Here is a 17,562-nt window from a genome sequence, read left to right as displayed (position 1 = left end):
AAATGCAGCCTTCTGTAAGCTTTAAATATCCACTGGGCTTACATCAAATACATCAAAACACAACAATAAAAAACACTTTTCTGAACTTATCAATATGACTCTGTCCTTCACAGGATAAGTAAAATGGATCACTGCAAAAACTCAAAATCTTAACAAGAATATTTGTCTAATTTCTTATTAAAATGTCTCGTTTTAGTAAAAAAATCTCATTACACTTAAAACAAGACTCATCACTGGAAAAAACAATAATTTTCACCTGTTTCAAGTAGATTTTCACTTGAAATAAGTAGAAAAATCTGCCAGTGGAACAAGATTTTTTTGCTTGGAATAAGAAGATAAATCTTGTCCCACTGGCAGATTTTTCTACTTATTTCAAGTGAAAATTTACTTGAAACAGGTGAAAATTGTCAAATAAGTTATTTTTCTGGTGTTATTTTTCTGGTGATGACTCTAAATGTTGAAATAGCAGTAAAACCACATTCATTGATGAAATGACATAAGGGATGGAAAGGGGGGATGGCAGTTTTACAGGGGGGATGATTTGGACCATTTTTATTTCAGGGGGGATGCCATCACCCCTCATCCCCCCTCATCCCCCCTCAACTCCAGTACTGTATGTCAGATATGTCAAAACACGTGGGATTTGCTTTTGAAAAACAAAAGAAAACACACTGTTGTGGATGTATACTAATACTCGGATACTGAAGGGAGAAAGAACTGAAATGCAGTCTCACAACTAGTTTGTTGGAAGACGTTGATAGTTGTTCACTTTTTATGTGAAAAGGGGACTGACCAATGTTCAAGCTCCTTAACAAAATAAAAACACTCACATTATGTCAAATATTTCTGAGTAAATGAAGAATCAAAGTTTTAATCAGGAAGACGTAAAATAATAATGCTCTGTCTTTGTCTGGACTGTGTTGATGTGCTTCACCTGCACCGGTAGCTTGAGAACTGTTCAGATCGGGATTTCAAGAACATTAAGGTACCTTATAGATCTGAGTCTGAAGGAAAAATAAACTAAAAAAGGAGAAAAAAAAACCTTCCAGATGTGTAAAACCTATAAAGATAAGACAGCCTTTGTTGAGATTGCTTTAAATTGTCAGCTTGTTGTTCAACTGATTTTACAAATAAATGACAGCATGTTGGATTGAGTGTGAGTCAGAGCGAGAGTTTCTGTGTTGCTCTGCTACTTGGGGATGATGGTTGACAGTCGATTCTCCCAGATGGTGCAGCGAGCACCACGTGCACGGCTCTCTGGACAGATGTTGCCCAGCTCGGTTGGAGAGTGGATGCTTCCTCGATTTCTGGGCCAGCCTGAGCTGCTGGAACAGAGGACAAAAAAGCAGATGCTTGCTCTGGAAGAATCCAGATCTGTAGAGCTGAAGTGCCACAATGAGCCTTTGCATGGATCCTGCACTTGTTCTCATAACTTAAGTTTAATTGTTGAATTTGAATTGAATTTGAATTGTGGGGATGGCGTTGGCAGTGGCCAGTATTTGGCCGACTGATGATTTGCTCAATTTACAATATCATCCCTGTAATCCTTGTTGGACTCTGTATTCTCCTAATACATAGTATTATACTGTTTTTTTTCATCTTCACTTTTTCATCATAAATTATATCCTGTATGTTTGTAGGAATTTAAGTTAAGAATTTAAGTTTCAATTAAGTGAATTCAAATTGACATCTTTCAAAAGATGTATTGATCTTGAAGGGGCTGATTAATGGTTCTCTGTTTTGTTGCTTAAGTTTGGTGATTATGGACAGAATATGTTAATTGGCCAGGATCCAGACACTGCGGAAGTCAGCTTCTGATTGGCCAGGAGGGTAAAGAACTCTTCCAGCGCAATTTAGAGCAAAGAAGCCGCCTTATAACAGGTCCAGTACATACTGCTCCAATGTGGATTAAACGCATTCTTAGGCCATAAAGAAAAGAATGAAACACAGTTTGTGATTTGTGAAAACTTTATTCAATTTCTGGAAATGCAAAATAGGCCCATATCCCTGCACCGACGGTCAGACCACCCAAGACCACGTCCCAAACCAAAACACAATACATACACTGCTCAAACATAGATCAGATTATGTTTTACATAGTAGAAAATATATAAAACACAGGCTGTGATTTTTAAAGCCTCCTTTTCAAATTGTGAAAATGCTACATTGGGCCATTTGACAGTCAGACCACTGGGGCCTCATCTATAAAGCTTGCTTGCGCAGAAAAAGCGCCTGAAAGTTGCGGAAGCCGCCTTCTACGCAAAGTCTCGGATCTAAAAAGAAAAAACTAACCGAAAAATCTGCGTATCTTTACGGCAACTCGGACCCTCCCGTAAGAATTTACTTAAGACACGGGGAACTGGCGACGCAGGGTTTGAGGTGGTGAAATGAAGCCAGATTCATGTCATACTCTTAATAATGTCATCACATAGGCTATCACAACATATATCAGACTTATAATAAAATAGTGCTGATAACGGAGCAGGCGGCGGGGGGGGGGGGGGGGGGGGGGGGGGACTGCCGCTCCGAGCCCACTACTCCACGCCGAAGAGGAAAAAAGAAAGTGTTCTGATTAAAATAAGGAAAGTTGGACTATATAACAATTGTGTTCATAAGGATAAAGTTTAAAAAAAAAAAAAAATTAAAGAAATAGTCTCTTCTCCCCGTGTGTGTCTGCCTGTCATGCACGGGTACGTGCGCTCATGTTGTTACAGCCGGAATTATGGTTCTGCGTCACACCAACGCAGAGCCCACGCCGTAGGGTCCGGCGTAGGTGCGCGTCGCCGCGTACCCTACGCCGTAGGCTCTGCGTTGGTGTGACGCGGAACCATAAATCAGCCCTGAGCAGCTCTGAGGGGACACGGGAGGGAGGAGGGGGAGCGGGGGCTGCCGGGCCGCCGTCCCGAGTGTCTGGATGATTTGCTGATCCTACCGTTAGTTTTTAAACTGTAAAAAGTGGGGGGGACAAATACATCATTTTGAAAAGACGGGGGGACATGTCCCCCCTGTTGCGCCGGGGAACTCACGGCGTTTAGCGCAGCAACGGCGTGCTGCCACTCACTCGCTTTATTTTATTGTATAGCCTACTATTTATATACTTATTCTAACTTTTACTGTGACCACCAAATAATGTGGTTTTCCTGTCCTCCACATCATATCTAGGTCTCCGTGAAAGTCAGTGTCACGGACGGTGGCTGCTACTTCTCATTCATTCTGACGCCAAACCATGGATCTGCGCCAAACAGGCTGCAGAAAGCCACTGCGCATGCTCAGCAGGCTCATCCATATGCATTTCTGGGCGTGATAGGAGGCGGATTCAGCTACGCAACCTTCCAGCTGGACTGCGTGGAAGTCTGCGTGCACATGGTTTTATTGATCCGGATTTTTTTTTGCGCACGGCATTTTCGGTTTTTGAGAGTACGTGCACTTTTAGTATGAATCCTACGCACTCCATTTTAAATGAGGCCCCAGGTCCCAATATTACAAATATTTTGCAAAAACCAGAATTTTTATTAAATAAATTATTTATCAATGTTTTTAGATTTATTAAATAGGAATCCATAATCTATTCGCGCTTTATTCAATTCAGGGTCACGGGGTGAGCTGGAGCCTATCCCAGCTCTCTTAAGTAGGGGTGCACCCTGCACAGGTCACTATTAGGGAGGAAAATATATCCATCCATCCTGCCTGCTGTTGTCAGACCAGTATGCTGCTGAGACGGGTACTGCTACTAAAAGCATATTTTTTTATTTTTACATTTAGGCTCTATCTTAAATACTCTTAATTCTGAGCATGAAAATGAATAACTAGGGGACCTATTATGGCATCTAATACCTATTTTAAACAGGCCTTGAATGTCTTAAAAACAAGATTTTCATTGTTTTTGCTAAATAAATTAGAAATTCAGCCTCTGAGCCATGTCTTTATCTTCCCATTCTCTAACCTCATTATCTATGTGTGATTCTGAGTGGGCGGGGCTATGATAATGAGGCTCTGTGCTGATTGGCTGCCTGAATGACGCGATACACCGCTACGGAAAAATGGCAGAAGCTCTGGCCGGAGTTAGTTGTGGGCGTGGTTTCACGCATCCAAGGCCAAACTATGTAAATCACATTTTGGTTACTACTTATTTACAATAGTTCCAACAGTAACGACAGGAGCAGAATCTTATTGGCTCGTAGATCCACATCACACTGGACGTCTCATCCGGGCGGCTGTACAGACACTGCAGAATTTGGTTGCTTTCCTCCTTCTCTGAGTTGGCAGGCTGAGGGGAGACCACTTTATATATGTTAAAGTAAGAGAAAACCTGTTTTTCATAACAGGTCTCCTTTAAAACCAGAAATTCTTAACACTCAAATTTGATGACCAAGGACAAAATTTGGCAACCAGGACAAAACCAAAGTTTTCATTATCGGCCCGAACCTGGTTGTCATTCTTGACCTTGAGCTTAGTTTATTCCACGTGTTAAGCATGTGATCAAAACAGGTTTTTATCTTCCTAAGAAGTGAGCGTCTGCCCGTTTCTCTCTCGGGACAACACAGAGATGCTGATGCATCCTTTTATCCCAGTCACGTTGACTACTGTAATGCCCTACTTTCTGGTCTTCCCAAAAGAAAAACATTTCACACCTCGGATGGGTAGGATTCACTTTGTTTTCACTGTTAAGCCTTTGTGCTGCATTTGATTGTTTGCAAAGTGTTAAAAAACTCAGGTTTGCTTTAATTTGAAGCTTTTTAATAGAGGCTGTTTACCCAAAAATACCTTTTTTACAACCAACTAGGTCTATTCTCTCAACACAGACATTGCTTGATTATTTTTACGCTGTAGGTTTTGTTTGCTTTAATGTATAATCACCCTACCAACCGCTAGGCAAAAGTGTATCCTTTTTCTAAAGCACCGTAGCGCCCAGTGGCAACTTTTCTCCTGTTTACTTCCTGTATGTTGCTCATACATAGGCAGAGCAAATAAAGTTTATTTATAAATGTTGCGAATCAGTCATTTATACGGACATTGCAGCAAATATATGCACTATCAAACATACTAAACATTTGGTTTGGTACAGAATGCACCGAACGAATCACAGTGGGGCGTGCTTTACGCAATTATTCATATAGGAGCATGCACGAGCCTCGATTCAGAACAGTTTCAGTTCACAGACGTCTCCATGGCAGTTGAGTTTTCCCAGCTAACTTGAAGGCATCTGTCTTCAGTTCAGTCCTGAAGACTGATTTAAAGCGTCTTCAGATCCGCTGCAGCAAAGACCACTCCAGGAGATCCTTCCTGCCCAGCAGTAAAACCTCTACACTGACTCTTTTGAGAAGCTTAAATCCTGACTACTGCAACAGTTTTTTCCCTTCGGGCATTAATTAAGTATCTTGAATTTGAGTCCACTTAATGTGTGAAATGACGCACAGATGATGCACTCACATAATGCGGAGAAGCTTGCACTTGTTTGGTGTTACTGTTGCTTCAAAGCTTGTTTTAACTATTAGTAGTGCATTCTCTGTAAGCTCCTCCATCCATCCATTATCCAATCCTGCGTTTTCCTGTTATGGAGACCATCCCATTCCTCTTTGGGCAGAAGGCAGACGTACATCCTGGACTGATCACCAGTCCATTACAGGGCCACATGTAGACGAACAACTACACACACTTCCAATTTCCAACTCAAACTCATACCTGCCAACATTGGGCTGTGAAAAAGAGGGAGATTTTCTGGGGTAGCGGTTGGAATGCTCCACTCACAACATCCCCGCCCTGATATAAACAAGGCGACTTTTAATGAGCTTTAAATCCATAGCTACAATGAAATGTGCTAAAATGTACCTCCCAAAATGATTCTACAGCCTTCTTGGAGCCAAATAAGTTTAGTATTAATAACAATAAAATACAATATTTGTAGAATTTTCCAGGTTCCCTTTGTCACCGTAGGACCTGTTGTATTTGTAGGTGTCAGACTTTGCAGCTTCAATCACTTTCTTGGAGGAACATACTTGTGGCCAGGGCTGGTATGGTTTATCCTGCAAGAAAGGAGTGCGCAAAGAGTAGAATTATCCATACTCATTCTGTTTTCTGTGAGGATCTTTTTCACCTTGCTGAATGACCTCTCTGAGCTTGCATTGCTGTGAGGGATGCAGACCATTGCCTTCATCAGTGATGCCAGATTTGTAAAGCTCTCCTCTTTCCCTAGAAGGCCCCAGAACCTTCAACTCTCTCTTCCTGTGGGAGATCCTTGCTTGCTATGACTTGATACTCCACCAACTCTTCCCTCAGCTTTTTTTCAAAGCATTTTCTCAAACAAAACAAATTTTCAAATTTTCAAATAACAAAATAACATATTTTAACCATTTTCCAAACAATAAAATAACTGAAAAAATCTGAAAAATGGTTCAAATATGTTATTTTGTAACTTGACATTTTTAAAATATGTTTATGTAATGCTTTGCTGATGAGAGAATATATTTCTCTATTTTTCTTGTTTTTGTGAGGGGGAGAAATATTGTTTTTCGGCACTACCTTGTTCTCTATAGCTGATATAACATGAATTACTGTGGGATCAATAAAGTTCTTATTTTTGCCATCTGAGAAAATTAAATATATTATATTTGGTGCCTAACTGTTTCCCAAGTATATTAGTGCGTGTGTGAATGAATAAATGAGACGTAAAACGTACATTTCTTTGTAGAAAGGCGCTTTATGAAAATAAGTCCATTTACTTGTATTAGTTTACAGCGCAGTCTTGCCACATCCAATATGGCGGCGACGTTGACGTATCGCAGCAGCTCCATGGGGCGGAGCTTGGACGTAGGCAGTGCTTTTGGGTTGGGTTGCCAGGTTTGTCAGGAACCCGTTAATATAATACATCCATGCAGGAACCCCGACACGTGAAACACCATTGACTCATTTCACTTTAAAATCGGGAGATAAGCGGGAGACATTACAAATCGGGAGCAGGGCGGGAGAAGTGGTTGAAAATCGGGAGACTCCCGCTTAAATCGGGAGTGTTGGCAGGTATGCTCAAACTTTTATTTTTCTTTAGGTTGGTTGGTCACTTCATCACAATAGGTTGTAAAACTTTAAAGACAGAAACAAAAGTTAACATCTTGAACATTTTTAAATTAATCAAATATCTTAAACATTTTTAAATTAATCAAATATCTTAAACATTTTTAAATTAATCAAATATCTTAAACATTTTAAACATTTTTAAATTAATCAAATATCTTAAACATTTTAAAATTAATCAAATATCTTAAACATTTTAAACATTTTTTTGAACAAAGAAAATCTAATTTCATTGTGATAATGACTGATCAGGTGACCAGCAGCCTGCTGGCTGCTACTGGTGCATTCTGGGAAGTGGAGTTGGGATCCATTCTTGAGATTCAGCTCAACACTTGTGCTCACTCCTATGTAAAAATAAAACCCTTTAATCATTGTGAGTGACTCCAGCAGAGTCCCTGGGTTGTGGACTCCTCTGTACAGGCTTTAATCAATCAATCAATCAATCAATCAATCAATCAATCAATCAATCAATCAATCAATCAATCAATCAATCAATCAATCAATCAATCAATCAATCAATCAATCAATCAATCAATCAATCAATCAATCAATCAATCAATCAATCAATCAATCAATCAATCAATCAATCAATCAATCAATCAATCAATCAATCAATCAATCAATCAATCAATCAATCAATCAATCAATCAATCAATCAATCAATCAATCAATCAATCAATCAATCAATCAATCAATCAATCAATCAATCAATCAATCAATCAATCAATCAATCAATCAATCAATCAATCAATCAATCAATCAATCAATCAATCAATCAATCAATCAATCAATCAATCAATCAATCAATCAATCAATCAATCAATCAATCAATCAATCAATCAATCAATCAATCACATTTTATTTGTATAGCACCTTTCATCCAAGTACATGAAATACAAAGTGCTTTAACATTTTGACTGAAAAATAAGCATAATAAAAACAAAAATAAAAACTTGGAAACCAATGCACACTGACATAAAATATAGTTAATTAAAATGAAATAATGATAAAAGTTCAAGAATTAAGGCTAAAAAAGAATCAGTCCACAGCAATAAAATATAATAATAATAAAAACATTACAAGAAATAGATAAATAAATAAAACAAATACCTCTACAAAAAAATGTCAAACAGAATAAAACTATATAATATTTGATGCTACATAAAAGCCAGACCAAAGAGATGAGTTTTTAGTTTAAGTTTAAGTTTAAAAATGTCCACATTTCCAGCTCCTCTCAGATCCTCCGGCTGTTCCACAGTTTTGGAGCATCGTGGTTAAAAGCAGTATCACCAAATGTTTTAGTTCTACTCTGTGGAACAGCTAAAGAGGAAGAGCCAGAGGATCTGAGTTCCTTCCTGGTTCATAGAATAAAAACATCTCTGAAATATACTCTGGTGCAAGCCCATGTAGCGCTTTATAAACTAATAAAAGAACTTTAAAATCAACACAAAAACTACCAGGTAGCCAATGTAAGGATTTTAAAATGGGCCTAATGTGTTTCTCTCCTTCTGATCTGAGTCAGAACTGGCGCTGCAGCGTTTTGAACCAGTTGCAGCTGATTTTATGGTATTCTTGGGTAGACCAGTAAGAAGAGCATTACAGTCGTCTATCCTGCTAGTTATGAAGGCGTTAGTGCATTATTCTCTCCGTGTTGCTCAGAGAGAGAGAAACAGCCTTACCTTAGAAATATTTTTTATTTGGAGGGGTGTTTTCAGAGCAGGCCAGAAGGACAGGTCAGGGGATTGTACTTTCTGTTTTTCCAAGGTCTCCTACCAAACCACTCAGACGGATGAAGGTTCATACAAGAATGTGTTTCTAGTGTGCCAACATCTCTCTTCTATTCCAATCAAACGCTGAATGTAACAGCGCTGCTCATTAGTCGCCAGGCGGGACACGATTCAGCTCCAGCGGGAGTGAGAGCCAGGCAGGCGTGGTACATGATTGAGTTCAACAGGGTTACAATAGTTGTTGGATGCAGAGAATATGCTGTCAGTTCGGTTGTATTGCAAATTACAAACCGAACGTTTGTGTTTGTCAGCTGCAGCCCCAGCTCAAATGCAGTGAAACAAACATCTCTCAGAAAGTCTAAACCCATATTCACATCCAAAGTGTAATTCCCTACAATGCCAGAAACCTCAATAGCACATCTGAAATGTTTATTTAAATATGTACATCCAACTAACGTAACCCTTTAACCTAATTTTTCTGCTCGCAGCCTGTAAAGTGATGAGGAAGGGACCTCTCTGTACTAATCTCCTCTTATGCAGGCCACGTGGTTCAAGCCAGCACAGCAGCTTTTAATTCATGAATGGCTTGAAGGTCCCGGACCAGTTCTGTTGTAGTCACCACGTCACCAGGCGGTCAGTATCTCCTGGGAACATGCAAGTTAATAATCAAATCAAATCAAATCAAACTTTATTTGTAAAGCACCTTTCATACAAAAAATGTAACACAAAGTGCTTTCCACAAACATATACATAACATAAAACATAAACATAAAAATGTATTAATGCGGAGCAGTGCAGAGCAGTAAGATCCAATAAAAATAAGGGTGAGCATAAAAAATTTAAAAGAGTTAAATGAGTCAGTTAAAAGCCTGATTAAAGAATAAATGAACAAAGCACCAAATTCTTTCAATTAAATGCGTGGTTTCTCTGTACAACTCCTATAAATCTAAGTTTGCTGAAAGTGATCATTTATCCAGAAATTATTTCATAATTAACTCAGACAATATCAAGATATGCAGACTTGAACTCAGAAATTAAAGTGCAAATGATGACATTCACTACAATTCTTGTCCATGCAATGACATTTATTTCATTTTCTTGTTCTGGCATCTCCAAAAATCTGGCAGCCGATCAGTTCTGTGGGCATCCACAACGACTGTTGTCCATGTAGTTGATGTTATTCAGAAAGAGAAAGATGCTACCTGAACTCGGTCTTCTCAGTTTTTACAGAAATGGGTTTGTTTTCACTTCAACATATTCTGAGGTGTTAAGTAGTTTTAACGCTCTCAGTGGAAATAACCCTGCGAAGATCTGAGCCTGATCTGTCAGTGTTTCCAAAGACCGCCATCAAAAGTGTCACTTTTTCTGAGAGTTTTAGTCTTAATCTCTCTCTCACTCTCAAACTAAAACAAAAGATATATGTAATATATATAAGTTATGTCACCAAGAAGGCATAAATGTTTTAAAAGTTGCTTGTTAAGTTACAGGAGAAAGAAGTCTTGGTTTCACCGGTCGCCTCTAGGTGGTGATGTTGCTCTTTTTTTATAAAGTGACCATTTGAATCCAATCTTACTTGAATTTGCTCACTCAAACAATAGAAAGGCAGCATTAACAATACTGTTTTTTTATTATTGTTCTGATTGTCTTTATTCTAATGTTAATATGTTTAATTATGTTCTTCCAGTGATGTCTTTGTACATCCTTGTTGTAGCAACAGGAGCAAATGTTTACTCCAATAATGCTATAATTCAGCTATTTTCTCTATCTGTGTTCGTTTTGTTGCTGTTTTTGATAACTTTTACTCCCCTTGCAATTACACAATATCTTGAATAAGTTTAATGGTAAAATTGGTCATTAATTATTATTCTGTAGTCACTTATAATGGAGCCTGTCCATGTGATGTGTAAACCCACAAACTAAACGCTACACCGTGCTCGCCTTGATCAGTTTGCAGCATAATCAGTTTCCGTGTTACAGACACTTGTGGATTGATTTTTATGGCCCCCAGTGTGTCCAGGAAGCTTTGGAGACACGAGCACTTCTCATAACAGAGACTCTGGTTGATATGATCAGTTCTGTCTCCTGTTTAATGTATCATCCCTCAGCTGGCCACCTCTGCCGCGCTCGTGCAAGTGCAGATTAAATGGCAGTCTGTGCAGGAGTGTTTATCATGAGAGATGATCTCACATGAGCGTCTCTACACACAAGCGCGCAGGACTTGTTGGTTAATGATGCTCTGAGGTTTCAGACACCCCTGCCTGCCTCTCTCCCACTTCCTTATTCACAGCCAAGCCAAAGCTGACTGGAGCCTCCAGCAGCCAATCCACAGGCTGTACCCCGCCGCTGTCATCAGCCCGTGTTAGGGGAAGGGATTGGCTCGTGCGATCTGCGCTTGGAAAGGCAGATAAAATGCCAGGTCTCCTCTGTAACTGGGGATAGCCAGGCTGCCTTATAATGGGAACCAGTATTTGCTGGAGTTGTGAGCAGTAACACCCATTTCCGACCCCGGGAAAACACAAGCCTGCATCTTTTTTTTTTTTTCTTTGTATCTGTTGCTCTGTTGTGGTCTGGGCTCTTTGTTGTCCATCTTCATGTGGAGTCAGAGGCTGCTGGCGGGCTCTGTCACTCCCCGGTCTCTTCCATCCTTCTTCCCTGGAGCAGGTTGATCGTTCTCTTGTTTTTTGTGCTGAAGAGCTGCTCTTTGGAATCTCGCTCCTCCATGTACGATAACTTGTACCTACATGGCTTTGATGACTCGGAGGCGGTGAGTGATGTGCGTCCGTCACCATGCTGTTTTTCTCGTGTCACGGCCGGTTGTTTCCCCTTCAGGAACACCTGCAGAATACGATGAGACTTGAGGGGACTCAGTGTGCACTTTTCCTCAGGGGAGTGAAGGGAGGCTGGGGAGGGTGTGGATGTATGTGTCAGCTTGCTCATAAATCAGCCAAATGGACAGTTTTCTCCTTGATACTATAAGCCAGATGATGATCTCTCCTCCTTTTTAAGGTGTACATTCTGAAACCTTTAACATCTATCTCTGTGATGAATGTCTAGCTTTTGGATCTGAGCATGTTTGATGGATTTCCAGCATCCTCTCACCCGTGTGCCTCTCCATCCATCATATCCAACTGTACATCATCATGCTTTACTGGAAAGTCCAGCAAACACAATCATTCTTCACTTGGGCTGTCAGTCAGATATTTATATGCTGTTGCATCCAAGTGCTGCCCCCCCCCCCCCCCCCCCCATTCACACAAGAAGCATGTCTGCGTGCTGGAGAAACATTCCCCTGTCATTCAGTCACCTTTTTCCACATCCATACAGCTCACTGACACATTGCTGAAACGAAGAGCGAGTATCCACGAGATGAAAATGTTTCAGAGATGCAGAAAAATGCTTACAAAGGCAGTAAGTGTAGAAACCTGTGCTGCGTGGAGAGGCGGAGGGAATCCTGCTGAGACAGTCTGTCCAGGGCCTTCTGTAGCGCCATCTGACAATCTGGCAGCCTACAGAAGATGCAAAGTGGAGGTCTAAGCAAGCAAATGTTCTTTACGATGACATTTAGATATAAATATATATTTATGATGCTTAATTTCTTTTTTCTCACCTAGTTATATCTGCAGTGTTGATACTTATGGAGGTGTTTGTCGTGCACTACACGGTTGTTCTTTTAGCCTGGTCTAAAACAGGGAGCAGTGATAGGAGCTATGAAAGACGAGGTTCATTGAGGTCCATCATGGGTCCAGATGGAGAGGAGTTCTGGCTCACAGTCGGGGGCTTTACACTCAAAGTAAGAGGGTCATGTTGAAGACAGGGCTTTAGACTCGTCGCGTCTTTGAGCTGAAACCTGGAAGCAAGGCAAAGGTACACCTTTCAACAAGGGTATCCACGTACTTTTTACAACATCCCAGAAAGCCACTGTCACCATGGTGACTAATATGCAACAGCGTTCTTTCCTGATTTAGCGAGACATGTTTTCTGAAGCTTCTACATCATTTAATACAAAGCCTGATTCCACTGACGTGGGGAGGTTGCGTAAAAGATAAGTAAAAAAGAAGTTCTTTACAACCTATCTTCAATTAAATAGGCTACAAAGATAAAATATAAAATATCTAAAGATAAAATATCTACTGTTAAACTGACACCCATTGTTTAGTTTCATTCCAAATAGCAATTAGCAGAAGAGGCGTCTGCTAAATGACAGTAGTAGTAGTGGTATTAAATGTACACTCATTTCAATGGGACCTTTATCAATAATGGTGACAGATGTGCAGGCTACCCATGATACATATACACATATATACACCCACAACCCCTGGATATTTCTTTAATATCTTCATGACTGTAAATATTGGTCTGTCTTGTGCATACTGTATATAATGTACATATTTTACTGATTGCTGTGGCTTTTTTTTCTTTGTTTATTTTATTTTATTACTTGGACATTTTTGTCTTCTAATGACCCCAAAGAAAATAAACAGAAGCAACACTCAAAGTTTAAGTACATTATTTTGACGTTTAAGTACATTATGTGAAAGTTTATGTACATTATTTCAAAGTTTAAGTACATTATTTAAAAGTTTAAGTATATTATTTGAAAGTTTACATACATTACTTGAAAGTTTAAGTACAAGTCGGGACACTCGTCTGTGTCCATTGAACTCGTTCACCTGTGAAATGTTCCAAATGGGTGTTTTCTGAGCGTTCCTCAACTTTCCTCAAAGTTTTTTCTTGCCCTGTCTCAGCTTTTCTCAAACATGTTGCAGATATCAAATTCAACATAAGTCAATACTTGCCTAAAATGTGTTATATATCATTAGATATCTTGTCTTTGTAGTGTATTTAATTGACTAAAGGTTGAAAAAGATTTGCAAATCATGATATTCTGTTTTTATTTATGCTTTACACAAGGTAGTAACTTGATGCAAATTGGGGTTTGCACATACTGGCCCCAGTTTGCTGACAGAAGAGACAAAAATAAACAATAGAAGTTTCTTTTGTCTCTTAGACATTAGTAATACCAATTTTTTTCAAGTACTTTTTAAATCAACGGAGCAAAAAACTAGCAGTTTTGTCCCCCATTATTCTGTTTTTATTCAATTTGAAGCACTTTCTGCTAGTCCGACCCACGCGAGCGTCGCCTCCGCAGCACCTGGCGCCCAGAAATACCACCCTCATAGCTATTTAATTTGCTGGTGATAACAACGAGAACAGCGACTGCTTTCTGTTCATCTAGATGTCATTATGAAGGACTGTTATTCCATTATTTCTGGGCTTGAGTAGCTGCTGAAATTACAATCCCGAATCATGAAAGGTTGGCACAAAACGGAAAATGTGAATAAGAATAATACTAATAATAACCATGCTGGGATTTTATATTTCAAATCTTTTCATGCAACGGGCCAACTTTATTTCATTTGTTAATATTGATCCGTTTTATATTGTTGGCTGGAAACACACAAAAACAGGAAGTACAGGGGCAGTTTAGCGCTACTAATGAGATGATGGAAAAAGAATGTTTTTCTTTTTTAGGTGTTTGTAATGATGATTTGGCACAAACGCGTATCTGTGTAGAGGATGGCACCCTGGTCAACAAATCCCCAAGGAAATAGTGGACATTTTTAAACACGTCGTTTCTCAAGAAAGAGTTTTGCATAATTCTCCCAAAGTATATAACATGACTGAACAAGTCGATGAATCTTGAGTGTGTATTTTAGTGTGTAAAGGGCACAAAGCTAAGCTTGTGCTGGATTCCTGCAATGTCGTAAAACAGACTGCAATGCTTCATAAATGATGATCATCAGTGGATCAAAACCACGTATGCAGGTATAGAGGGGATGCGCATGACGTCACAGATGCGACTTCACAGCAGGTTACGCCCACTGAGTGTCAGAAAGACTGAGTGTCGGAAAGACTGAGTGTCAGAAAGACTGAGTGGCAGAAAGACTGAGAGGCAGCTGTTGTGAGATCGACTGTACTCATAGATTTAGCAAGAAATCGTAGTTATTGTTTTACAGACTGACGAAAAATAATCTTAAGAGAGACAAATGGATCACTGCAATGCACAGAAACAACTGGATTCCAGACACCGAAACGTGGATTTGTGGTTCCCATTTTGTATCAGGTAATGTTGGATTTTTGGGTAGCTAACGTTAAACGGTCAAATCATAAAGTTCGGTGTCCTCATCACTTTAATTTCACCAACAAATCCTGCCTTGAAGTCGGACCAAGCGTCAAGACTTTTGTAAGCCTTCAAGCTTTGCTTCGTGTATTTCCCCGGCGTAGAAATTAAGTACAGATAAATATCAGGAAACTGGATTGGTGGCCAAATATTAATGTCCATGGACCACTGGTTCTGGGTAACTGTACCAAATATTCATGTCCATGGACCACTGGTTCTTGGTAACTGTACCAAATATTAATGTCCATGGACCACTGGTTCTTGGTAACTGTACCAAATTTTAATGTCCATGGACCACTGGTTCTTGGTAACTGTACCAAATATTAATGTCCATGGACCACTGGTTCTTGGGGTAACTGTACCAAATATTAATGTCCATGGACCACTGGTTCTTGGTAACTGTACCAAATATTAATCTCATGAACCACTGGTTCTTGGGGTAACTGTACGGGTCACTGTCAAGTCCAACTGCCTTTAATTTAAGCCCATAATCGGCTGTCATCCCGTCTTCTCCACTAGTTGCAGTCATTTTTGCTGATGTTTTGCCACTCAGTGTGAGTAAGGGGGCTGGTCCAGCGGGGAAGTGATGTCAATGCAGACCCTCTATAGAACATAGACTTTAACCTTTTCCAGAGAGCGTGTCCACACCTCTGGACCCTGAGGCATTCTGGACGGACCATTACGACTAAAAACATCCCTGTGGTCAAGAAATCACTATTACTAATCTTTTTTTTTGGAAAGAACAGGCACTTGTTGCTCCAGACCGAAGGTAAAGAGGAGCATCCAGACTGTTACAGTTAGCAGCATCGTCTGTGATGCATGAAGCTGCATCAGTGCCCTCGCCACAGGTCATCTCCACTTCTGTCATATCTGTTGATGCAGGAAAAGGACTCTGAAAGTTCAGGGCAACATATGTTGCCTTCAGGACCACATCTTCTCCAGGAATGTCCTTGCTTTCTTTCAGCGAGACATGTCTGTACACACACCTGCAGCCCTTGCAATCCTCAGTGGCAGAATGTCCTTAAAGTGTTCTGAGAGCAAATAGCAACATTACAAAGATGCAAAAGCTTTACTGTCAATACTAGTAAATACTAGATTCTCTGTAGTACTAACTGAAGTACAGCTCTTCTTCCCATCAATTTCACTCAACAAGTGCTGTCTGTTTATGGTCTGCCTCCCTTGGGATACAAACCTAACTGTCATGTTACGTGCTGAACTGGCATTCCTTTGAAAAAAGAGAAGAATGTATTTGAGGCTCTGGGAGTCCTCGTGGTTTCCTAGTGGGCGTCTGTTTTTAGTCTGTCAGAGAAACCTCAGGAAGTATGCTTTTCAAACACTCTTGCTTATTGTCTGCAAGTATGCAACATTTTTTTTTTGATTGATTGATTGATTAATTGATTTGATTTATTTTGTACAAGTAAAAAGACAACAATTAAAAGAGAAGATAAGAAAACAAAACAAAAAAACAAAAAATAATATAAAGAATTTCATCCTTTAACACTTAATATCTTAATTTACATGTATAAAAAGGAGTAGGAAGAAGTGTAAACTTATTTAATCCTACCCCCATTCACTAATCATTTATTAACAAGTATTTATAATAACTAACTATACTATAATTATACGCACACACATACCTATACACACATAGTTGAATATTTCTACAGCAAATAAAGCAAATAAAGAACTTCATCACAATATTCTAATTTTCTGAGACAGTCCTGTATATACACATACACATGCATACATACACACATACATAGCGTAACTACCATTTAGTTAATCTTCAGGGTTAAATGTTAGTGTTAGTATTTGCATGATAAAGTGAGTCATGTTTGCCACAGTTATCATGTAAATATAAACCCATTAAACCTGCCGCGGTGGCTCGTGGTCATTGTACTGCGGCATGTACGTTCAGGTCCTAATAGTGCAGGCTCCAAGGCCGTGTTTGGACCCAACCTGCACCAGGGAAGGCTTTCACACGGGCAGCCAGTCTCTGATAGGCCCAGAGGTGGCGGGGGGGAAGGAAGATGGAGACGGGACAACAGACCGAACTTTGGCGTCTAAACAGATAAGGCTTGAGTGTAGCCCGATGGACTCAAGACCGGCCACTTGACTGTCTGAGATAAGGATTCACGTACGACTCACTGGTCCGTGTGCGTTTGAGTCTGTGTCAATAGAGAAGGAGCGCGGACAGATAGGAGCGTAGAGGCTGCTCTGGTAGAGTCGCTGCTTGTGTCTTTCATGAGTCATTTTGGGAACGCTCCAAAGTACCATGTGGCCTGACTGACATCATCACTGGGATTCGTGCATTAATAGTGTCAGGAGTGTAAAGTGACACATGCAGGGTCATTCGGTCCTCTTCTTTGTGTTTTTGAATGTTTTGTGTGACTTGGCTATCTTCCTACTATACAGGACTGTCTCAGAAAATTAGAATATTGTGATAAAGTTCTTTATTTTCTGTAATGCAATTAAAAAAACAAAAATGTCATACATTCTGGATTCATTACAAATCAACTGAAATATTGCAAGCCTTTTATTATTTTAATATTGCTGATTATGGCTTACAGTTTAAGATTAAGATTC

General features: G+C 39.7%; 1 protein-coding gene across 3 annotated transcripts in view; it reads left to right on the top strand.

Moving 5' to 3' along the window:
• Positions 1-17,562, top strand: part of cacnb4a (calcium channel, voltage-dependent, beta 4a subunit) — a 67,111-nt gene that overhangs the window by 16,619 nt on the left and 32,930 nt on the right. Inside the window, exon 1 of one of the 3 annotated variants that reach the window (XM_061723148.1) lies at positions 11,198-11,559. The exons of the other annotated variants lie outside the window; for them this stretch is intronic. Coding sequence (XP_061579132.1) covers positions 11,515-11,559 — 45 coding nt within the window. The 5' untranslated portion in view covers positions 11,198-11,514. Of the gene's footprint in view, positions 1-11,197; positions 11,560-17,562 lie in introns of those variants that run through there. 3 annotated transcript variants of the gene reach the window in all.

Source organism: Cololabis saira, chromosome 6, assembly GCF_033807715.1.
Source record: "Cololabis saira isolate AMF1-May2022 chromosome 6, fColSai1.1, whole genome shotgun sequence".
Taxonomy (NCBI): domain Eukaryota; kingdom Metazoa; phylum Chordata; class Actinopteri; order Beloniformes; family Belonidae; genus Cololabis; species Cololabis saira.
Note: the sequence above shows the minus strand (reverse complement) of the source record. Positions and strands in the feature narration are given on the sequence as shown.